The sequence below is a fragment of the Protopterus annectens genome, chromosome 11.part0, assembly GCF_019279795.1.
Source record: "Protopterus annectens isolate FY-2018-M chromosome 11.part0, PAN1.0, whole genome shotgun sequence".
Lineage (NCBI taxonomy): Eukaryota > Metazoa > Chordata > Ceratodontiformes > Protopteridae > Protopterus > Protopterus annectens.
The window spans coordinates 157435544-157457028 of NC_056745.1; the positions used below are offsets into that span (position 1 = coordinate 157435544).

The 21485-nt window shown below is 42.8% G+C and overlaps 1 protein-coding gene across 1 annotated transcript in view; it reads right to left on the minus strand.

Annotated features, from left to right (window-relative positions):
• Positions 1 to 21485, minus strand: part of NDUFA9 (NADH:ubiquinone oxidoreductase subunit A9) — a gene marked incomplete in the record, with an annotated part of 561760 nt that overhangs the window by 7481 nt on the left and 532794 nt on the right. Inside the window, 1 exon segment of the mRNA XM_044087558.1 lies at positions 4693 to 4759. Within this exon segment, the coding sequence (XP_043943493.1) occupies positions 4693 to 4759 (67 nt within the window).

The window sequence follows — 21485 nt, forward strand, 5'->3', positions numbered from 1 at the left end:
CCATGGGTGCAGCCGAAAGTTTGTTCCCTGGTTAAGCCAAAAATGGCAGCTCTTTTCCAAGGAAAACAAGCTACAAAAAGGTGGTAAAATTTTAAAGTCTTGAAATTCACTTTTTTATCACAGAAAAAAAGTAAAAAGCACTTTAAAACACTTAACCAGCCCAGAAAGCAAAATGAACATAACTTCTCCAAAGAAAAACTGTTTTTTTTTTGCTTTTAAAAGTACAATATAGTCTTGTGACAGTCCATTAAAATAAACTCCTAGCTTTAAGATAGCTTTCTCCTGAACATGAAATTAACACTTTAAAATGAAAGTTTTTTCCCCCTAAATGGAACTTATCTGCCAACAAAAGAACTGCAAGATTTGCAAAAGCTTCAGAGAAGAGTACTCTTTGACAGCAGAAAAACTCTGACTTTAACCCAAACCTGTCAGTCAGCACAGCTCAAGCTGAACAATGCTTTGAGCGAATGAAAAGTGCCTTGAAGCTGGCCAGATGTTATATCCTTGGCTGGATATAACCTCAGATAGCTAAGGCTACTGCAGCAGTGATCGATATGATGAGCATCTATCTATGAATATCTGGCAGTCATTATCTACATCTTGTCTGGACTTCTGGACATTTACGAATATCTAAATATAAAACTTTCCATGTTTACAAAAGTTTAATATTTACCTGCAAAGAGTACTCGTATATCAATTCATGAAACACAGGGACTTTTTCTTTACATACACTACTAAATCAATGAATGATACCACAGTATAAGGACAAAATGATTGACTTCAACAATTGGCTAAGCTTTTGGTGTCATTCAAAGGGGATCCAGTATTTGTCTGCCTGGGAAGACATGATCGACAAACCATGATGCTTTGCCAGAGATGGTCTGCACCTGTCACCCCTGGGATTCAGGATACTGGCTAAAGCTCTTGCCACCCCTATAGTGCCTTTTTTAGGCAAGCTTCAAAGGATAAAACCACCACCGTAACAGATACAAGCATGCAAAATCTGAAAGTAATGCTACTCAATGCTAGAAGTCTAAACCTCAAAATGCACTCTCTCCAGGCACTCCTAAAAATGGAGAACATAGATATCTGTGCAGTAACTGAGACCTGACTCAAGGCTCCAGAGCGCACCTCTGCAATACCAGGCTACAATTCTTACCACACTTTTCAGCCACAAAACCAAGACCGAAACACTAAAGGTGGAGAAGTATCCATATTCACCAAGGATATTCACACCTCCAGGCTAGGTGCCCAACACAATGCATCTGAAATTCTCCAGGTGCAACTAACACTAGGTAAGACTGCAATCCAAATTGTAGCTTGCTACAGATCCCCCACCATGCCCCAAGATTCTCACTACACCTTTCTAAACATACTGGAAAATATTAAGATACAACCAAACACCCTAAACACTGGGTGATTTCAACTACCCTGCCATTAATTGGGAAAACTACTCAGGTACCAACTCCTTTTCCCAACGGTTCTTGGAATTCATAAATTCCAACGTCCTGGATCAACTAATCCATTGTCCCACCAGGGGCTCCAATATCCTAAGACCTGGTCATTACCAACATGGGAGATAGATGCTCCACACCAGTGGTCACCCCCCTCATTGGTCAGGTCTGACCATAAGCAAATCACCTTTGACATCCACATCCCACCCACAACCCCCCCAGTAAGGAAACCTCCTTAAAAAACTTCTGCAAAGCCAACTTCATGCTACTGAAATCAGAAATGACAAACTTCACAACACCCACGCAGACGGGATCTGGAAGTTCGACTGCAGAATCCTACACTAAGGCACTGTACGAGCACATCCACTCGTGCAAGAATCGTGCCATCCCAAATAGAACCAAGATGCTCTTCTCCAAAAAAAGGAAGCCAATCTGATGGTCCCCTGCTATAAACAAACTATACAACAGGAGGAAGAAACTGTTGCAGAAAAGAGGAAAATCCCAGGATGCAAAAAACTCCATCACCAACCTCAGTAAGAAGCTGAGATCCCTCATAAAATCCTCAAACGCTAGTTACGAAAATAAAATTGCCAAAGATTCCAAAGACATCCACAAGGCATTCTATAGTTATGTCAAGAAACTAAATGGAAATGCTCAGATCTGCTCCGAGCTACAACAGAATTGCATTAAATATACTGATCCCAAGGATATTGCCAATATCCTGGCAGATCAATTTTGTGCCAACTTCACCCCCCCTCACCCCCTAAAGGGTCCATCTCAATACCAAAAGATTGCCAGATTCCGATAATCACGGCCTCACAGGTAGAAACCGCACTCTCCAAAGCTAAGAATACAGCATCCATGGGACCAGATGACATCCCAGGCAGTGTACTACATGAACTACAAAATGAACTGGCACCTCACCCAAGTGTCATGTTTAATCATAGTCTCACCTCAGCCTTCGTGCCCAATGAGTGGCGCACAACTACAGTTATCCCGCTCCACAAGGGAGGATCCGCCTTGGATCCCAGGAACTACTGTCCCACTAGTCTGACAAGCCTGATCTGCAAGGGCATGGAACGCATTATCATGGAACTTATAAACAAAGACATTGGCAACCTTCAAACACTGGACCCCACCCAGTTTGGGTTTGTGAAGGGCCGATCTTGTCTCCTGAATCTGACTGACTTCTTCAAATCAGTCTCCAGAGCTGTGGACGAGGGTAAGGCAGTCCACACAGCCTATCTGGACCTCGCCAAGGCCTTCAACACCATCCCCCACTCTGGAATCATAGATAAACTTACTAAGCTGGGCATAAATCCCTACGTCACTCGATGGGTTGCCAACTGGCTTACTGACAGAACCCGGACTGTATAAGTAGCCGACTCCAAATCCAGCTCCAGACAAGTGACAAGTGGAGTACCTCAAGGTTCAGTCCTGGGACCACTCCTGTTTGGCATCTACTTCTCTGAAGTACAGGCCAACACTAAGGGACTCTGGCTAACAAAGTTCGCAGATGACTGCAAACTGGGAGCCATTACTGAATCCCCAAATGATGTGGATATTCTACAAAAGGGCCTTACAGAAAGAGATGCCTGGTGCCAGAGCCATGGGCTCAAGCTTAATGCCAAGAAATGTATAGTTATCCCCTTTGGAAAAAAACATGTACCCATGAATTACCACATAGGTGGCAGGACACTAAACATCGAAAGTGTGATGAGAGACTTGGGGACACAGGTGGACAGTGGTCTCACTTTCGATAACCACATCGCCACAACAGTCAGGAAACCATTCTATGTGGCACACCACCACTAAGGGCTTTTCATCCAGAAAAAAGGAGGTCATTGTCCCACTGTACTCATCCCTCATTAGACCCATTACAGAGTATAATGCCCAGTTTGGTATGTACCTCACAAGACATCTGCAACAGCTGGAAAGGCCACAGAAATACCTCACTAAAAGAATCACAGGCCTAAAGCAGATGCTATATGCTGACCGTCTAAAAAAACTCCAGCTATACTCTGTGGCATACTGTCTACTCAGAGGCAATCTCTGCTTAACATACAAGGCCATGTCAAACCCTGAGCTGTTGGACATGCCCCACTTAAAGAAATCCCAATCCCTGAGAGCCACACGCTCCAGGGATCTAAACCTTGTCATCACAATGAACAAAATATGCTGGAGGGATAGGCTCCTGACCCAGAGACTCCCCATACATGTCAAGCAGAGCGCCTCCTTGGCCCTCTTCAAAAGGAACCTTGATGATTGGATGGGAGATGGGAAATTCACCCCAGGGATCATGTCAGTCGCCCTGCTAGACAGGGGTCCAGAGAAGTAAACATTGTTGGAAGAAATATCCAGGGAACTGTTATGGCTAGGCTTGCATAGGCCTTAGGGCAGACAGCCTAGTACCAACCCTATGAACCTAATGCCAAGTGGGACTAAACCGCACAACAAAGGATAAAATAAAATAGTAATGCATGTATACCTACTGAAAAGCAGGAATAGGACACTTTCTATGAATACAAGGGCTATCATCCTCTTTACCGTGGGACACATCTATTGCCGTACCACTACAGCTAAACAAGAAAGGAGACAGACAAAACCACTCTGACAAATAATCAATGACTAATATCAGTTTTCCACTTAGGGAGATAAAGGAAGAAAAGCTCTCAATGTAGATGAAGTACAGGAAAAAAAAAAAAAAAAAGGGAAACTAAAATTTATGACGACACATTTTAACCATACACAACAGTAGTAGTGATACAAACTCAGTGCACAAACATAAAATGAGACAGCTGAGTCCCACAAAGAAGTGCATGACAGATAAAGGCACTAAATATTGACGAATGACTGGCACAAGCCCGCTGCCACAATTTTTCTACAGAATGAGTACATCTACTAATGCACAAGTGTTATGGACTTGCACATTACTCTGTCACTGTCTCAAGAGTCGTATGTCGCAGCAGAAAAAATTCTACTTTTCATAATGATGGCAAGACAAAAACTTCAGTAGCACTACATTAGTTGTAAAACTGAAATTTAATTTTCACTTTACCCTCCTCAGCTATTATTGACAACAGACTTGTCTCCAAGGTAACACAATAAGGTTGTATGCCCCCCTTTTTTGCATAAGTCAACTCTGATTTTGAATGGCCTGAACAGTTCTTAACAGACTGAAGAAGAGCAAAGACAACTGTCACAGCACAGCTTTCCCTATTTATGCTATAATACTTACACAGTCTACTTTGTCTCGAGTTGTCCATGGATGGAAAGGATTTAATTCAAAAAATCTTGCAGCTAAACTGTATGAATGAAATAAGGAAAGCTATATTAATATCATTGTTAACGGCAACCTAGGTAAAGTTTACATGAATTTAACTGCAACTTCATGTTTAATTGCACTCCAATTTTCAACCCAATGTTACACATTTATGAGTATACAACAAAACAAGTGTGAAATGCATACTATGGGGGGAAAAAAGGAAAGGAAAAATTTTGCATAACTATTTAATTTAATCTAAACCTCAGACAATCTATTAGCTAATGTGGGGATTCACTCGCAGCAATCTAATGTGGGGAATCACTCGCAGCAAACTGGTTATGATATTCTTTAAGGCAATTTGACTACAGTGTTGCACAGTTTGGATCAAAAGCATTTCCAGCAGTATACAAAGTCATCAAGAATAATTCCATCCCTCAAAATGTAATTAACCAATCACAGCTCAAAGATTAATGCCCTTATGACACTCGTGCATCAGTGACAGCATTCTTATAATGAATAATGAGACTAGAGCAGCAAAGGAAATCACCTCACTAGTCCCTCCCAAAAATAAATCCTCAGCATCATGTCAGAGATTACATTTTAAGGTAACAACACAGCTCAGAAAATATCTGCTTTTAGTGGCCAGCCAAACAGCACACAGGCAAAGTACCCATCTGTACTGGGTTCAAAGTTCACAAATAAGAATGCGACATGCCCAAAGGTCATCCAAGAATGAACTGACTAGATGGCAGTTAATTTTCAATGTGGGTGGAGAGCACGGATTTTCCAAAGGAAGCCTGACATCTAGAAAAGACAATTGGTCCCTACAACCACATGATACCAAAGGAGAAGTAGCTGCACAGTGTACCCCTAAGCAAGCATTCCTATACGTTTAATGCCTGCTCATTATACGAGTCTGAGGATTGGAAAAGGCGAGATCGAGACCCCCACAATACGAGTTGTAGACTATTCACTGATCTGTAATACCTTACCACCTGGCTTCAAGTTACAAATTAGTCAATATTCACTGATGGGCACTAGCAAAAGGTCACAAAAAAATAAAAAAAAACTGCAAGAAAGAGTTAATCTGGATGATGAAAGCACTACCTAAAACAAAAAGCTTATGATCGTGCTAACTGTACTCACTTTCTTGAGGCACTGACACAAAAGCCCTATGCAGCAACAGAAAATTCTACAATTTTTCATAAATAATAGTGGTCTTACTAAAGTTCTCCCTGAGACATAGTAAATAGCTACAGTTGCTGTTCTGTTTAGGAAATGCTGAGTTGACTGACTCAGTTTCAACAAACAACCTAAAATGATAATAGAATTGTAATCCTTGCTTTTCAAAGTGCTTGCTAACTGTTAACTACCTGTGTCATTAGGGAAACAAAAGTTTTCTTCCTCTCAAGTTACAGTGGTGATCATGAAAAGTACAGTTGTGTATACTTACCATAAATGTAGAAGTTTGAGTGTATTCACTGTTGCAGTCATCACATTTGGGTTATCTGCTTCCAGTAGTCCTCAGTCGGCCCGATTATCAACGTCTTGGGTCCTGCGTCGGCTGCTGTCTCATCTTCCATGATGTCAGGTAGTCAGGGGTATAAAGCATGCAGCCGATGCCATTACATCAGTTTTTCTTGCCCCAGATGTTAGGTGCCCACATAATGGGAAGCAATTATATACAAGGTTACACCTCCAACAAAAAAGTAAATACACCAAAAAGCTTTGAGCATAGTAAACAATAATAGAGGTATAGTCAATAGAAGCCAGGGGTCTGAAGGGAGGGTAACCAGGACTGCAACAGTGAATACACTCGAACATCTACATTTATGGTAAGTGTACACAACTGTACTATGTTCTTCATGTTTCACTCTTGCAGTCATCACATTTGGGTAGACTCCCAAAGCTAAGGATGGCAGGAGGTAATTAGATAGCATTAGGACCAGCTATGAGGCCCTGCAAGACTGCAGTGGCAAAGCCAGCTCTGGATTTAGAAAAAAATGGCAAGTGGTACCTTGGACAAAGGCAGTAGAGGTAGATGCAGCCCTGGTTGAATGTGGTCTTATCCCCTGTGGGGTAGGTTTTCCATGGTGCTTATAGCAGAAATGAATGCAGTGGCCTATCCACTTAGAAATGGTTTGCATTGAAATAGCCTTCCCCTCTGCCCCTGCAGCAAATGCAGCCAGCAGCTGTTCAGTCCTGTCCAAGTAAAATCTAAGTTGTCTGTGCACATCCAAGGAGTACAGTATTCGTTCAACTCTGTTCTGTGGATTAGAAAAGCAGGTTGGCAAATGAATGGAATGATTAAGGGCCACACTGGATACCACCTTGGGCATGAAGGAGAGAGTGATCCTGAGGGACACCCTGTCCGTATGAAAGATGATGAAAGGCTCCACTACCATGAGGACCTGCAATTCAGGCACCCTTCTTGCTGAAGGAAGGCTGTTTTCCAAGAAAGGAATTTCAACTCTGCATTTGCAGCTGGCTGAAAGGGAGGTAGAGTGAACTTTTCCAATACAAAGTTAAGGTCCCAGGCTGGAGTAGGGATGGTCTTGGGTGGTCTTAAGTTTTTGGCCCTTTTGAGGAACTGCTTCAGAAGTGGATGAGAGAAGAGGGGTGGTTCTGTATTGTAATGAGCTGAAATGGCTGAGGCATGAATTTTGGAGGAAAGGAAAGGTCCTTGTGAAGTATCTCAGTTAAGTACTGAAGAATCTGAGGTAAATTGGGCGCTGATGTGCCCATCCCCCGAGTTTGGTTCCAGGAACAGAATCTTTTCCATTTTTCAGCATTGGATTTTCTAGTACTGGGCCTCCTTGCCTCCAGAATGACATCCATCACTTGTTTACTGAGGGATGGTAATGGAGAGATCAGGTAATTAGCCAGGCTGCCAGGTTCAGGGTTTGAAGCTGTGGATGCAGAATCTGGCCCTCCTGCTGAGACAGCAGGGTAGGGGTGTGAGGCAGGTGCCATGGTGCCAGCAGTGACACTGCGCAAGAGGGGGTACACCAGTGTTGGCATGGCCAGCCTGGTGCAATCAGTATTGTCCTGTCCTTGGTTTGTCCTGTTTGATCTTTAGTAGTACCTTGGAGAGGAGAGGCAGAGGGGGGAAAGGCATAAACTGATAGGTTTTTCAAGGTGAAGGTCAGGGCATCCCACTTTCCAAGCTTGTTTGTGGGGAGTCCTTGTGCAGAATTTGTCCAATTGGTAATTCTGGGGGGAGGCAAACAGGTCCATCTCTGGGCTCCCACATTTGTTTCTCAACATGTTGAATATCTTTGGTTCCAGTTTCCACTCGTGTGGGTCCATGAGATTTCTGTTTAGGTCGTCTGCCAGTGTATTTAGCTTTCCTGGCTGGAAATGAGCCTGTAGGTGCACTTGGTAGCTCAAGGCTGTGTTACACAGAGCCATGACTAGTCTGCAGAGAGAGTATGAGTGGGTTCCTCCCTGCTTGCTTATGTACCACATAACAGTGGTGCTGTCCGTCTTTACCAATAATTGTCCTGGAAGAATGTGGTTCTTGAAGGCTGTCAGAGCATTCTGTACAGATAACATTTCTTTTTGATTGATATGCAGGTGCATTTGACTTGGGTTCCGTTTGCCCTGAATGCACTTCCCTGCCAAGTGAGCCCCCCATACATAGGCTGATGCATCTGTTACGGTTTGGGCGGCAGGGAGTAGAGTGAATGGCAGTCCCTTGTTTTGGTAGCAGGCCTCTGCCCACCAAAGGAACTATCTGTAGACAAGGTATGATAGGAATCATTGATTCTAGATCCTGAGAATGTTGACACCATAGGCTTTTTAGATACCATTGTAGTTTCCTCATATGCAGTCTTGCATATGTAATTAGTAGAATGCAGGAGACCATGAACCCCAGGGCTTGCAGTATTTTCCTTGCAGATAGCTGGATCTTTGTGGCCAGTAGTCAGAAGTAGGGCTTTTAAATGAACTTATTTCTCTGGCGTGAGGTAGGCCATCTGGGAAGTTGTATTCAAGCTTGCTCCCAGGAATACAATTTGTTGGCAGGGTACAAGATCTGATTTCTTTTAGTTTATGGTGTACCCCAGAGAGGTTAGCAATGTCTTTACAATGCCAGATGATTCAACAGTACGTCCTGGCAATCTTCCAGGTATGGGTATACTTGAATATTTCTTTGCCTGCAACATGCAATGACTGGAGCTAGGCACTTTGTGGATACCCTGGGTGCAGTAGATAAGCCAAAGGGCAGTGCAGAGAACTGATACTGCATATGTAGCCTGCTTTGAAGCGTAGGTATCTACTGCAAGATTCCCTTACTGGGATGTGCAGGTAGGCTTCCTTTAAATCCAGTGTTGCCAACCAGGCATCTTTGCCTAACATAGGAAGTAGCTGATGAAGAGTTAGCATCTTGAATTTTGGGATTACCAAAAATGTGTTTAGGATAGGATGCCAGGAATAGTCTTTTCTGTGTACCAGAAAAAGTCTTTAGAAACCTTGTTCCCATTCTTCTTCTGGGACAGGTTGAACAGCCCTGATGCTTAAAAAAGAGAGAACTTGCTTTTGAGCCTCTGCCCACTGATTTGGGGGTAGATCTGGCCAACCGTTTGGGGTTGGTAAGGAGTGGAAGTGGAATCTGCATCCTTGGGAAACTATTTAAAACCCAGTTGTCCTGGGTAACGAGTTCCCCATTTTTTGCCTGCAGGGCAATCTTAAAGGAACAGTCAGATGAGCAGGGCTTGGAAGGTTTAAAGTTAAGTCACTGAGACAGTTTACCATAGGGGGAGTCTTACTACTCCCTGCTTTGGAAGTGGGAGCCCCCCACTGCTTAGTCCTGAGAATACCTTGGGACTTGCAGCCTGGGTGTTCTGCTGGTTCTGGGTTTGGACTGAGAAGGCCTGGAAGAGGCAGGAAAGGACCAATTCTTAGAGGGCCAATGCCTACTAAATCTATGAGGCTGTACTTGCAGGAAATCTTTAACAGCTTGCATAGATATGGCTTTTTCCTCCATCTTTTAAGTACTACTTCTGCTTTGTTGCCAAACAGGCGGTCTTGGTTTAAGGGAGCATCCAGCAATTTAGCTTTAACATGATCTGGCAAAGACTGCTCCTTAAGCCAAGCATGCCTAAGTACAGACCCAATGTGAGCAGCCCTGCAAGATGCCTCTAGTGAAACCACATTGCAAAGTATGTTTTCCAACTTGTTCAGCAGAATGCATTAAATCCTGTAAATCTTTATTTAGAGCACAGTCAGGAATCAACATAATTTTCGGTTTAAGCAAGCCAATAATATGCTGCTGCTGCTACTTTAACATATGAAACTGGCAGTTTAAGGCCCTAATGGCCAAGGTTGCAGAAGTGTACACCTTCTTACTCCATCTATCCAGCGCCCTGGAATCTCCATCAGAGGGCGTAGGATTTTTGGCAGTAGTAGCCTTAATGCCCTTGGGTCCCTGTGAAATGGTCTCAGGATCAACAGTAGGATTTTTAAAGAGGAAGTTGTGAGAGTCAGGAACCCTGTAATACCTATCAGGTTTTCAGGGAGCAGGATGTAGAGAGTCAGGGACCAGGCTTGATTTCGAGAAGGCATCATCAACAATGTGCAGTACAGGAGGGATAGCTAAAGGCCTGTGTTGGGGCAGGAGTAAGAAATCCCTAAGCCTCTTTTTGGAGACAGAGTAATCCTGGCTTTCCCAGCGAAAATGCTCCCTAAGATTATGCAAGGTTTCACCAAAAGAGAAATCCTCTGGAGGGGAAGCAGAGGGAATGGAGACTTCTGCATCAGAATCCTCATAAGTAGATAAGGGTAAATCCTGATTATCAGAGGAAACAAATTTCAGAGTCCTGATCAGAAGAATCAGAAGGAAAATCAGACTTGGGTCTCTTGATGGGGAAGGTTGGCTTCCCCTGATTAGAGTAATAAGGTCTTCAGCCATTCTTATTTGTTTTTTAGGCATAGGGGCCTGACCATGAGGTCTGGGCGTCAGTTTTCTAGGCATGGATAGAGATTTAGGCCTTGAAGACGGCGTCGGTTTAATATGCAAGTCAGTAGGCCTGAATACACCCTCAGAAGCCGGTGCCTGCACAGCGGCTCCAGACCCTTCCAAGGTAGAGACATCCGCAGGTTCCACAGTCGAAGAAACATCGTGCGACATACCGGACTCCGAATGGGTCTCAGTAGAGGCCGGCGAATCTGAAGTGGAGGGTATCAGGGGCTGCAAAAGCACACGAGTACCAGTGAACTGGCAACTAGCTTAGGAGAAGTGTCATCGCCAGCTTTGGACCTATGCGGTCTGTCTTTATCTTTGCATTTTTTCATAATGTTGGTTTTTGGGTGACTTACCGAAGCCATTTCTGGATAATTGAACAGAGAACCAACATATTTAGAAGCGTAAATAAACACACAATGAACAGTTCGAGGTTTGAATAAGGCACAAAACCAACAGCGAGGTACGTCCTGGTCTGGGTCTAAGCAAAGAATGCAGTACGAATGAAAATCTTTATGAGGTATTTGCTTTCTACAAGAAATACAGTTGTTAACTTTTACTGACATCGGTTTAGAGCAAGAAAAATGTTCCCCAGCGGGGTACTTAGCATAGTTGAAGACTTTGGTTCTGAAACTCGAAAAGGAAAATTTCAGGAGTCGGCCGACAGGCACTTGCGAACGGCTTCTGCTTCAGGCACCGCACAACAAGAAAAAACTGATGTAATGGCGTCAGCTGCATGTTTTATACCCCTGACTACATGATGTCATGGAAGACGAGACAGCAACCGACGCAGGACCTTAGACTTTGATAATCAGGCCGACTGAGGGCTACTGCAAGCAGATAACCCAAATGTGATGACTGCAACAGTGAAACTCGAAGCACATCCTGCAAGTGTGACTTGGCCTATTAAGAAAAATCCATATCAAGAATGCTGGCTATGCAGCAAGTGTAGTCACGTCATACCTTTCAACCTCTGATAAAGAATTGGGAACCAAGCCTAAAAATAATCAGTGACAAAGACAATAACATCAGGAACAGAACTTGAATCTTGCTCTTACATAGAAAGTTGGTAGAGAACAGGTTTTGCATTAGAATGCATTTCCAGAAGGATAAACCTCAAAAAGGTTTGTGACTTACAAACCACAGAGAATGACCTAAAGAAAACTGAGACCTGGGAATCACTGGCATATCTGGAATTGTTGGGTGTCTTTTCTACTGTCCTGAGGAAAACCACTAACTTTTTTTTTAAATCATACATCTGTATCTACAGGTGTTCTCTCTCTCCCCAACTGGGCACCTATAAGTCACACTTTCCTGCAGAAATGGCGAGCAGAATTTCCGTCTTTCTGCAGAAGTGTAAGTACTTCTGGTTAGTGCAGCAACTTCAGTATGTAAAGTAGAGCATGTCTTACTGAATGAAGTAAGAGGCACAAAGTGATTGTTAGAGTCCTGTCAGCAAAATAAGAGGGAGTTAAAATTCACAAAGTTTATAAACAAAATGTATGTACTTCGATGGTTTACTATTAAAATGTTGAAAAATAAAATCATTTCTGTTCAAAACTCTGAAATAAAAAACAAAAGTGAAAATGCACAACACGGCACAATGTCGAATCATCTGAACAAATTCAGCAGATTCGACATTGTTGCCTAACATGACGTGATGTCTGCATAGGAGCTCAGGTACAGGAAACTCCCATACCTAAACATCACGTTTTTCAGGGGGGCTGTGCCCCCCACATCCCCTGCTAACTATACATTCCAACTCAGAGATCGCATTACAGTGAGGAAAGGGATGATTTTCCCACACTACACTGTACCGTGACCTCTGTGGCGTACTTAGAGTTAAAAAAAAAATTATTGTTATGGTAAATACATAACTCTTGTACCCTATTCACTCAGTCTGTCTGATCAGACATACAAGTCAGAATCTCCAGCTACAAATTTTCCTAGGTAGCCTCGTGACAGGAGACCTTAGCTTAGGCTCTGGAGAGGCAGCCAAAATTGCAATGGTTAATAAAGGTGTACATGGAGGACCTAAGTAACACAGAATCATAAATATCAACTGAGGAGGATCTAAAGAGGGCTGTGGAAGTAGACATGTCTCAAGCGGAGTACACCTTGGGTTTACCTTGCAAGGTCTTTTTCTTGTTGCTATAAATGGATGTGAAGCAAACAGATGCATCTAGAAAAGGAAACCTTGGAAACTACTTCTAATTCATTAGGACCAAGGAAATAGAAAGAGCCGAACACTTCTAAATGGTTAGTTCTGTGCAAGTAAAAACTTGTGTATACCTACAGTATGGCAAAATGTATTTGCCCTTATTGCAGTCATTTGCGAAGAAAACTTGCAAATGAATAACTTGGGACACATTTGCCTCAGTACCTACTGTTAGAACAAAAAGACTCATCAAGACCCTCTACCTTTATATAAAATTATGTAGGGAGAGGAAGAAGATGAGGCAATACTGACATAAGACAGCAAAACGTAAGACAATAAGAACATAACATATCTTTATTCTCCCCACCCTGGGAAAGATTCTGGAAAAATTACTTAATACATCAACCAAAACCACCTTCTTTCTAAAAGCAGCATGCCTTTTCATCTAGCTGTAGTACATCTACAACCATCTGGACATTCAACAACATTCTTCTTGGAATGTACAAAGGCGTAATTACTGAAGCAATTTTTATTCACCTCAAAGCCTTTGATCTTGTTGACCACTCAATTCTCCTGGACCATCTCAGTGAAATAGGCATAAGTGGTGACATACAGCCCTGGTTCATAAACCACCTCTCTAACAGCCACTTCTCACTGTATTTCAATTCATCAACCTCTTCATTTGTCCCCCAAGGATCTATTCTGGCACCCCTTTTTTTCTATCCATATTAATAAACGTTCCTCTAATTTACCCCATCTTCCTCCCCTGATTTATGCTGGTGACCATCAACCAATTCCACTCCAATCACGCTCGAACTCAGGACTTCAGAATGATCATCGTGCCCTTATTCAATGGGTCTTCAATGGGTCAATGATAAAAAAAATTACTGCTAAACTGTTCTAAAACAGTGTTTCTTGGAACTAAGCAAGAGCTCACCTAAACTCCTCTATCACGTTAATTACACTACTGAAAATGTCACCTCGCTCAAATACCTAGAGACTTTGTTGGATCCCTTCCTAAATTTCCAACTCCATCTGGATTACATGCACAAAAAACTGACTCTCTCATATTCTGGGCTAGCAGAATCTCCCCTTTTCTATTCAAACCCTTCTGAAATGTCATAAGGGTATCTTACTGGCTCAGATAGAATATTGCCTCTAATTGCTGCAGCTTCTAAAAGAAACCCATCATTCCAGCCATCTCAAATGCATTTGCAGATTCATCACTCTCCCCCCACGAAAAACGGCCACTGCAAAATACTGAAAAACTAAATGGCTGCCTGTGAAACATGCTGACTTTCTACTTACCTCTCAACTAAACCAAGAATGACATCTTCCCCTACTAGCCTCCACATTACGCAGATATTCACTCACATATAACCTTAGAAAACTTGACGACTGCACAGACCATGTTTTTTCAGTCACTGGTCCCAACTGTGGAAATGTCCCTTCTTTTCTTAAAGGCAAATCCTCTTGCACCATTTTCCCACTAGAAATAAAAGCACATTTAAAAACTCTAGGAAAATGCAACTGCTACCGCTGTGGTCACACAACATAACCTCCTCATCCTCTTCCTTCCTTCTACACACAGTTTGCTCTGACTAGTTTTCACGGTGATTTTTTTCAGCATGCCAGTTAAGATTCCCATTCTATATATATATATATATATATATATATATATATATATATATATATATATATATATATATATATATATATATATATATATATAATATAATGCATGTACATTTTCTGGGCTACCACAGTGGTGCAGGAGTCAACGTTGTCACCACACATCAAGAGGTTCTCCGGTTCAATTCTTGTCTGAGATGCCTTGTGATTGGAGTCTGCCATGTCTCTCTGCTCCTTTATCTGTTTAAAAACTTTCATTTTGTGGCTTTCTGTAGTGTTACTGTCTGTAGGCTAATAGCTTTAGTATTGGTCCCCACCCTCCCTCCCTGTTAGTGTCTTGCTATTATACTTGGTGGCTTTGCAGTTGCCCGTCCCTACTGTAAATATGATCTGGGACACTCTTCCCAGTCTAGTGTCATTAGCTCATTCTACCTAACACAGAGAGAAACATCTGAGAAAGCCTTCTGTTTCTCCTTTTTCCCTTTCAAAAAAAAAAAATTGCCTGAATCTCCTTGTGTTCTGACTGTGCTTCTCAAACATTTTGGAAATACAGAGTATATTTTAGAGCATTTATTATAACTGTAATTGCCTTAACTCAAGTGCTCTAGGTTGCACTGCATCTGAATTGTTTGCGTGTTTTAGCTGCTTTTCTATATATATATATATATATATATATATATATATATATATATATATATATATATATATAGACTTCTCTGTATATGTAGACTAGCTACTTATTCTTTTTCAGTTGTGCACTTGCCATGCTTCATTTAAAAACTTTTAAACTGCTAATTTTGTAGAGTTTTAATTGCATTTACTGTTTAGGACTACACACTCAAGTGTGTTAGCCTTTTCTGTGTCTGTGTTTATTTACTGTATTATTGCATTGTTTAGCCTGTTTCAACAACAAAAAAAAAATATCATCTTGTTTGCTCGTTTCCTACCTTTCCTAGCCAGTCCATATCCCAAGTTTTGCTCGTGTCAGAACTTATTTTCTGCCTTCAGAACTATCCAGACCTTGCAGAGGTAGAGGGAAGTCCTACTGCTTACCAGTCGGAGTGGTGAGCATTGCACTGCCTAATGCTAGAGGAGTGGTTTCCAGCTCTGAAATTGTAATTTTATTAGCCTTTTTAGGCTGATTTCTATCCCTTTCAACTTTCTGGCTTAAAAACGCGTGTGTGCGCACATTTTTCGCATCATGCAGCACTGCAAGGCTACAGTTAAACTATTCCAGGTGGCAGAAAGTTGTTGTATCTTTCGGCTTTTCCCGGTTAGGGGTCGCCACAGCAGAATTCTGGTCCACTAATGATTGGCAGTAGATTTTTACATACCGAGCTGCCAGCTCTGACACACAACCTTTAACGAAGGTACGCCCATTCACGCATGTCTCCACACAGAGGACGCTTTAGCTGAGAATCGAACAGGACAATGTCATACTGTGAGGTGACAACGCTACCGCAGCACCACCACTGAAGTTGCTCTTCAAATTTTCCCTTAGAACTAGCTGGTTTCTCAGTAGTAGCACTAAAATCTGAACCCCTGTGACTAGCACTTGCTCTAGAACCTGCTGGAAAGCACTAGGAAGCCTGAAACTGACACAAGCACTCAACCTCTCCTCGTCAATAAGGAGAAATTAATCGTAGGCACTAAACAGCCTATAATTGCAAAGGACCTTGCAAAGGTAAGGGAAAACAGCTCTTAAACTTTACAAAAAAGCACCTAAACAGGCATGTTCAAGGGTCAGCTTCCGGTGATTTCTCCTGTCCACCTGGTGAATCTGGGCATACTGGGGCAATGCGGCAACTGCCTCATGTACACAGACAATCCTCTCCTCCTACCACCCAAAACTACAACCTGCGAGAGATGTACTTACATAGCCAAACTGGAAGCAAAGCTCTCTCCAGCCAAGATTGTGCTAGACAGCCAAGAAGAGAAGATTAATACCTGCACAACACCTCTAGCAGCTCATAGCCCTTCAAAACCCACACCATCAACACCCACACATAGCAACATTAAACCCACATATGTGGAGGCCCTTAACATTAACCTGCCCAAGCAACAAGGACCTCTGAAGCTGAAACGCAAACAAACACCAGTCACAACCAAAGTGACACACAGCTCACACAACCAGTGTGCCATCCAACAACAGCCCCAACACTTTAATCACAGATGACTCTAGAATAAGGCACACTGATGTCCCACTCACCAGGCTGAACAATGAGAAAATTACAGTCAGCTGCCTGTCGGGTGCCAGGATCCAACGCATGCACTCAAGTCACTCCACAAGTACAAATACGACTCCGTCATTGTCCATGCTGGAGTGAATGACTTGAGACGTACCTCCATGGACTACATGAAAAGAGACATGGAAGAGGTCTTGGATCATGTGGCCCAGGCAGGTATGACCCTAGCCCTGAGAAACATCCTGCCTTCGCCCAGAATACCACAGTACAAGGACAAAATGATCGAGTTCAACAATTGGCTAAGCTTCTGGTGTCATTCAAAGGGGATCCAGTATTTGTCTGCCTGGGAAGACATCGAGAAAAGTACAGTTTTGTACCTACCATAAATGTAGATGTTCGAGGATCTACATTGCTGCAGTCATAACCTGTGGGTAGTCCGCTGTCCTCGATCGGCCCGAATACCAAAGAGCTGGGCTGGCGTCGGTCATTGTCGCTTGGAGCTGACGTCAGTACGTAGTAGTACTTAAGCGCATGACCGACGCCATATCCTCAGTCTTTCTTGCCCCAGATGTCAGAAGGCCTAAGAAGGCCAGAGCCAAAATAGGAAACACCCAACCACAACTAAAGAGGGGAAGGAGGGAGGGATAATTGGACTGCAGCAATGTAGATCCTTGAACATCTACATTTATGGTAGGTACAAAACTGTACTATGCTCTTCGTCTCACATTGCTGCAGTCATAACCTGTGGGTAGAATCCCAAAGCAAAGGAAAAGGGAGGCTGGCAAACTAAGTAGCATTAGGAGCTGCTAACATGCCCTGTAAAACTGCAGTGGCAAACCCAGCCCTGGACTTGGAATAAAGAGGGAGATGGTAATGCTTAGTAAAAGTGTGTACTGAACTCCAAGTAGCTGCCTCCAAAATATCTTTAGTAGCTACCCCCCTCAAAAAGGCAGTAGATGTGGCAGTAGCCCTTGTAGAATGAGGCCTAATCCCAACAGGAACATCCTTCCCATGATGAGAATAACAAAAAGCAATACATTGACCAATCCACTTAGAAATAGTCTGCTTTGAAACAGCCTTCCCTTGTGAACCCAAAGCAAAAGAAAGTACAGTTTTGTACCTACCATCAATGTAGATGTTAGAGGATCCACATTGCTGCAGTCCTTACTATTGGGTAGTCCGCTGTCAGTGTCCGCCCGACAGAGATATGGGCTGGCTGGTCAGGGCGCCGCCGACGGCGACCGACGCGTGCGTCAGGGGTACTAACTAATCATGACCATATATATCTCAGTCTTTTCCCCTAAACACAGAGGGGAAGGAGGGAGGGTAATTGGACTGCAGCAATGTGGATCCTCGAACATCTACATTTATGGTAGGTACAAAACTTACTATGTTTCTTCGTTCCACATTGCTGCAGTCCTTACTATTGGGTAGAATCCCAAAAGCAGAGGCTGGGGAGGCTGGCAAAGAAGAAGAAGTAGGAGGGCACAACAGCTGTGGCAAAACAACTGTGGCAAAAAAAGCCTAAGAGAGGAGTAGATAGAAGAAGGTGATAATGCTTGAGAAAGTATGCACTGAACAAGTAGCTGCCTCCCTCCAAAATTAGTTTAGAAATGCCCCTTAGAAAAACAAACAACTGCTGAGACTGCCTAAAATGTGTACATCTAAAGTGTGCAAAATCTTTTCCCCTTTATTTTGGGGGTCTGCATAAAAGTAGGCAAATGAATAGTTTGGTTTAAAGCCACACTAGAAACCACCTTAGGCATAAAGGAAGGATTACCTATCCTTATGGAAAATCAAAAGGGCTCCACTGCCATAAGGGCCTGCAACTCAGACACCCTTCTTGCAGAAGTAATAGCCAACAGAAAAGCAGTCTTCCATGACAAGTATTTCAATTCAGCAGTAGCAAAGGTTGTAGAGTAAGTTTTTCCAACACAAAATTGAGATCCCAAGCAGGAGTAGGGGGGTCTTATATTCTTTGCCCTCTAAGAAACTGCTTGAACAAAGGATGCGAAAACAATGGTGGGTCACAATCATAGTGAGCTGAAATTGCTGCAGCATGAATCTTAATGGAAGAGAAGGACAAACCTTTGTCCAATAACTCAGTAAGATATTGAAGAGCCACACTCAAATTAGGCTCAGAAATCTCCAAATTCTTTGCTGTACTCCAAAATAAAAATCTCTTCCATTTTTCTATAATCACATTTAAAACTTGTTGAGGAAGTTGAGACCTGCTGTGTTTCAACACAGAATATGCCAGGCTGTTAGATGAAGAGAGTGAAGCTTGACATTGAGCAGATGACCGTCCTTCTGAGATAACAGATGAGGAATCAAAGGTAAAGGCCATGGAGGCTTAAATCATCCTTGGCTTGTCTTGTCTGACTTTTAATAGCACCTTTGGAAGAAGAGGCAGAGGTGGAAAGGCATACACATGAAGGTTTTCCAACTGAAGACAGAGCATCCACTTTCCAGCTGCGTGATGAAAAACCTTTGTGCAAAACTTTGGCAGCTGGTGGTTTAGTGGAGAAGCGAACAGATCTATGTCTGGAGTTTCAATTTCTGAAATACATGAAGATCCAGTTTCATCCATGATTTGTCTGCTTAACACATCTGCTAAGGAGTTCTGTGCTCCCGCAGAAACCTGCCTGAAGAGTTAGTTGCAAGCAAGCGCGCGCTCTCCCATAAAATCATTGCTTGCCTGCATAGAGGATAAGAATGTGTTCCCCTTGCTTGTTGATGTACCACATGACAGTTGTGTTGTCTGTTAGAATCAACACCTGCCCTGGAAGAAGTAACTCCTTGAAAGCCATTAATGCAAACTGGACTGCTAACATCTCCTTCATGTTGATATGTAGATGCTGTAGTCTGGCAGGCCACTTGTCTTGTATCCACTTTCCATTTAGATGAGCTCCCCAAGCAATGTCCGAGGCATCTGTCGTTAAAACTGACTGGGTCACAGAGAGTCCCTTGTTTAGGTGACATTCCTGAGCCCACCACAAAATTCTTTTGAAGGCAAGGTATTATTTGAATGACAGTGTCCAAATCCTGGCAGTGCTGTGTCCATACATTTTTGAGATACCATTGTAGCTTCCTCATATGCAGTTTGGCATTGGGAAGCACCAGAATACAAGATGCCATGAACCCTAATGCTTGAAGGACTGTCCTTGCAGTCAGCACGGACTGATGAGATAGTTGATGGAAGTAAAGTGATAGACTCTTTTGTTTGTCCGGGGTTAAAAGGCCATCTGGGCTGCTGTATTCAGTCTCACACCCAGAAAGCACATGTCTTGAGAGGGTACTAGACTGGACTTTATTTCGTTCACAGAATACCCTAGGCATCTTAGCACTGCTATAACAAATTCCAGATGCTGTAGAAGGTCTTCCTTTTCTTGAGCCAGAATCAGGCAGTCGTCCAAGTAAGGATAGATTTGAATTCCTTTTAGCCTGAAGTAAGCTATCACTGGAGCCAGAACCTTTGTGAATACTCTGGCAATGCAGAGAACTGATAATGAGAATTTCCAGCCTTCCTGCAACTTAGTCTTATAGGCACATGAAGGTAAGCTTCCTTGAGATCTAAAGTTACCATCCAGTGATCTTTGCCCAGCAGAGGTAAAAGCTGTTGTAACGTCAACATCTTGAACTTGGGAATGTCCAGATAAGTGTTGAGGATAGATAAATCCAAAATTGGTCTCCCTTCTTTGGTACTAGGAACAGAATAAAATCCTAGGCCCCTTTCTGATACAGGGACTGGCTGAATGGCCCCTATTTGGAGTAACAGAGAAATTTGCTTGTGAGCCTCTTTCCTTTGTGGAGGAGGAACATCTGGCATGCCTTTGAAAGGGGCAATGTATGGAAATAAAACCTGTAACCGTGGTGAATAATATCCAACACCCATCTGTCTTGAGTAATTAAATCCCAATTTCCTTTGGACAGTCTTCCTCCTAAAGGAGCTGCCAGATGAGAATCTACTGGCAGCTGAAAACCTCACCAGAAGTCTGAGCAGGTGAACTAGACTGGGAATCATAAGCAGGATATGTCCATATAGACTTAGCTTTGTCCTCCATTTTCTTTAAAACTGCTTCCACAGGCAAACAACACATCAGACTGTAAAGGAGCATCCAAAATCCTTGTCTTAACATGCTCAGCTAAATTCTGATCCCTCAACCAGGCATGGAGGCCTGTACAGCATCAAAACCACATTGCAAAGAATGCTTACCCACTTGTTCAGACACATGAACTAAATCCAGCAACTCTTTACACTCAATACCTTCCCATCCACCTTAGATTTCAGTTGTGAAAGGAGATAATTTTGATATTTAAGCATGTCCTCATGGCTAAAGTGGAAGAAGTATACACTTTCTTTCCCCATCTATCCAAAGCCCTTGCCTCTTTATCAGTGGGAACAGGGGTCCCTGAGAAACAGTTTCTGGGTCTGCCCTAGGACTCTTAAAAGATACTTATGAGCTTCAGGCACCCTATAGTACCTATCAGGTTTAACAGGAGCAGGAGGCAAAGAATCAGGGTTCAGGGAAGCCTCTGCAAAAACATCTTCCACCACATTCAACACAGGAGGTATAGCTAAGGGCCTATGCTGGGGCAAAACAAGAATTCCCTAAGCCTTTTCCTGGAATCAGAGTAATCCTGGCCTTCCCATTTAAAGTGCTCCCTCATGGAATGCAGAGTCTCTGGGAATCATCCACATCAGAATCAGAATAAGGAGGATACTCGTGCAAATCTTCCGCAGAAGACTCAGAAGCCTCTGAACACTGTGCAAAACTATCAAACTAACCTCTAATCATAGTAATCAAATCTTCTGCCATTTTAAGCA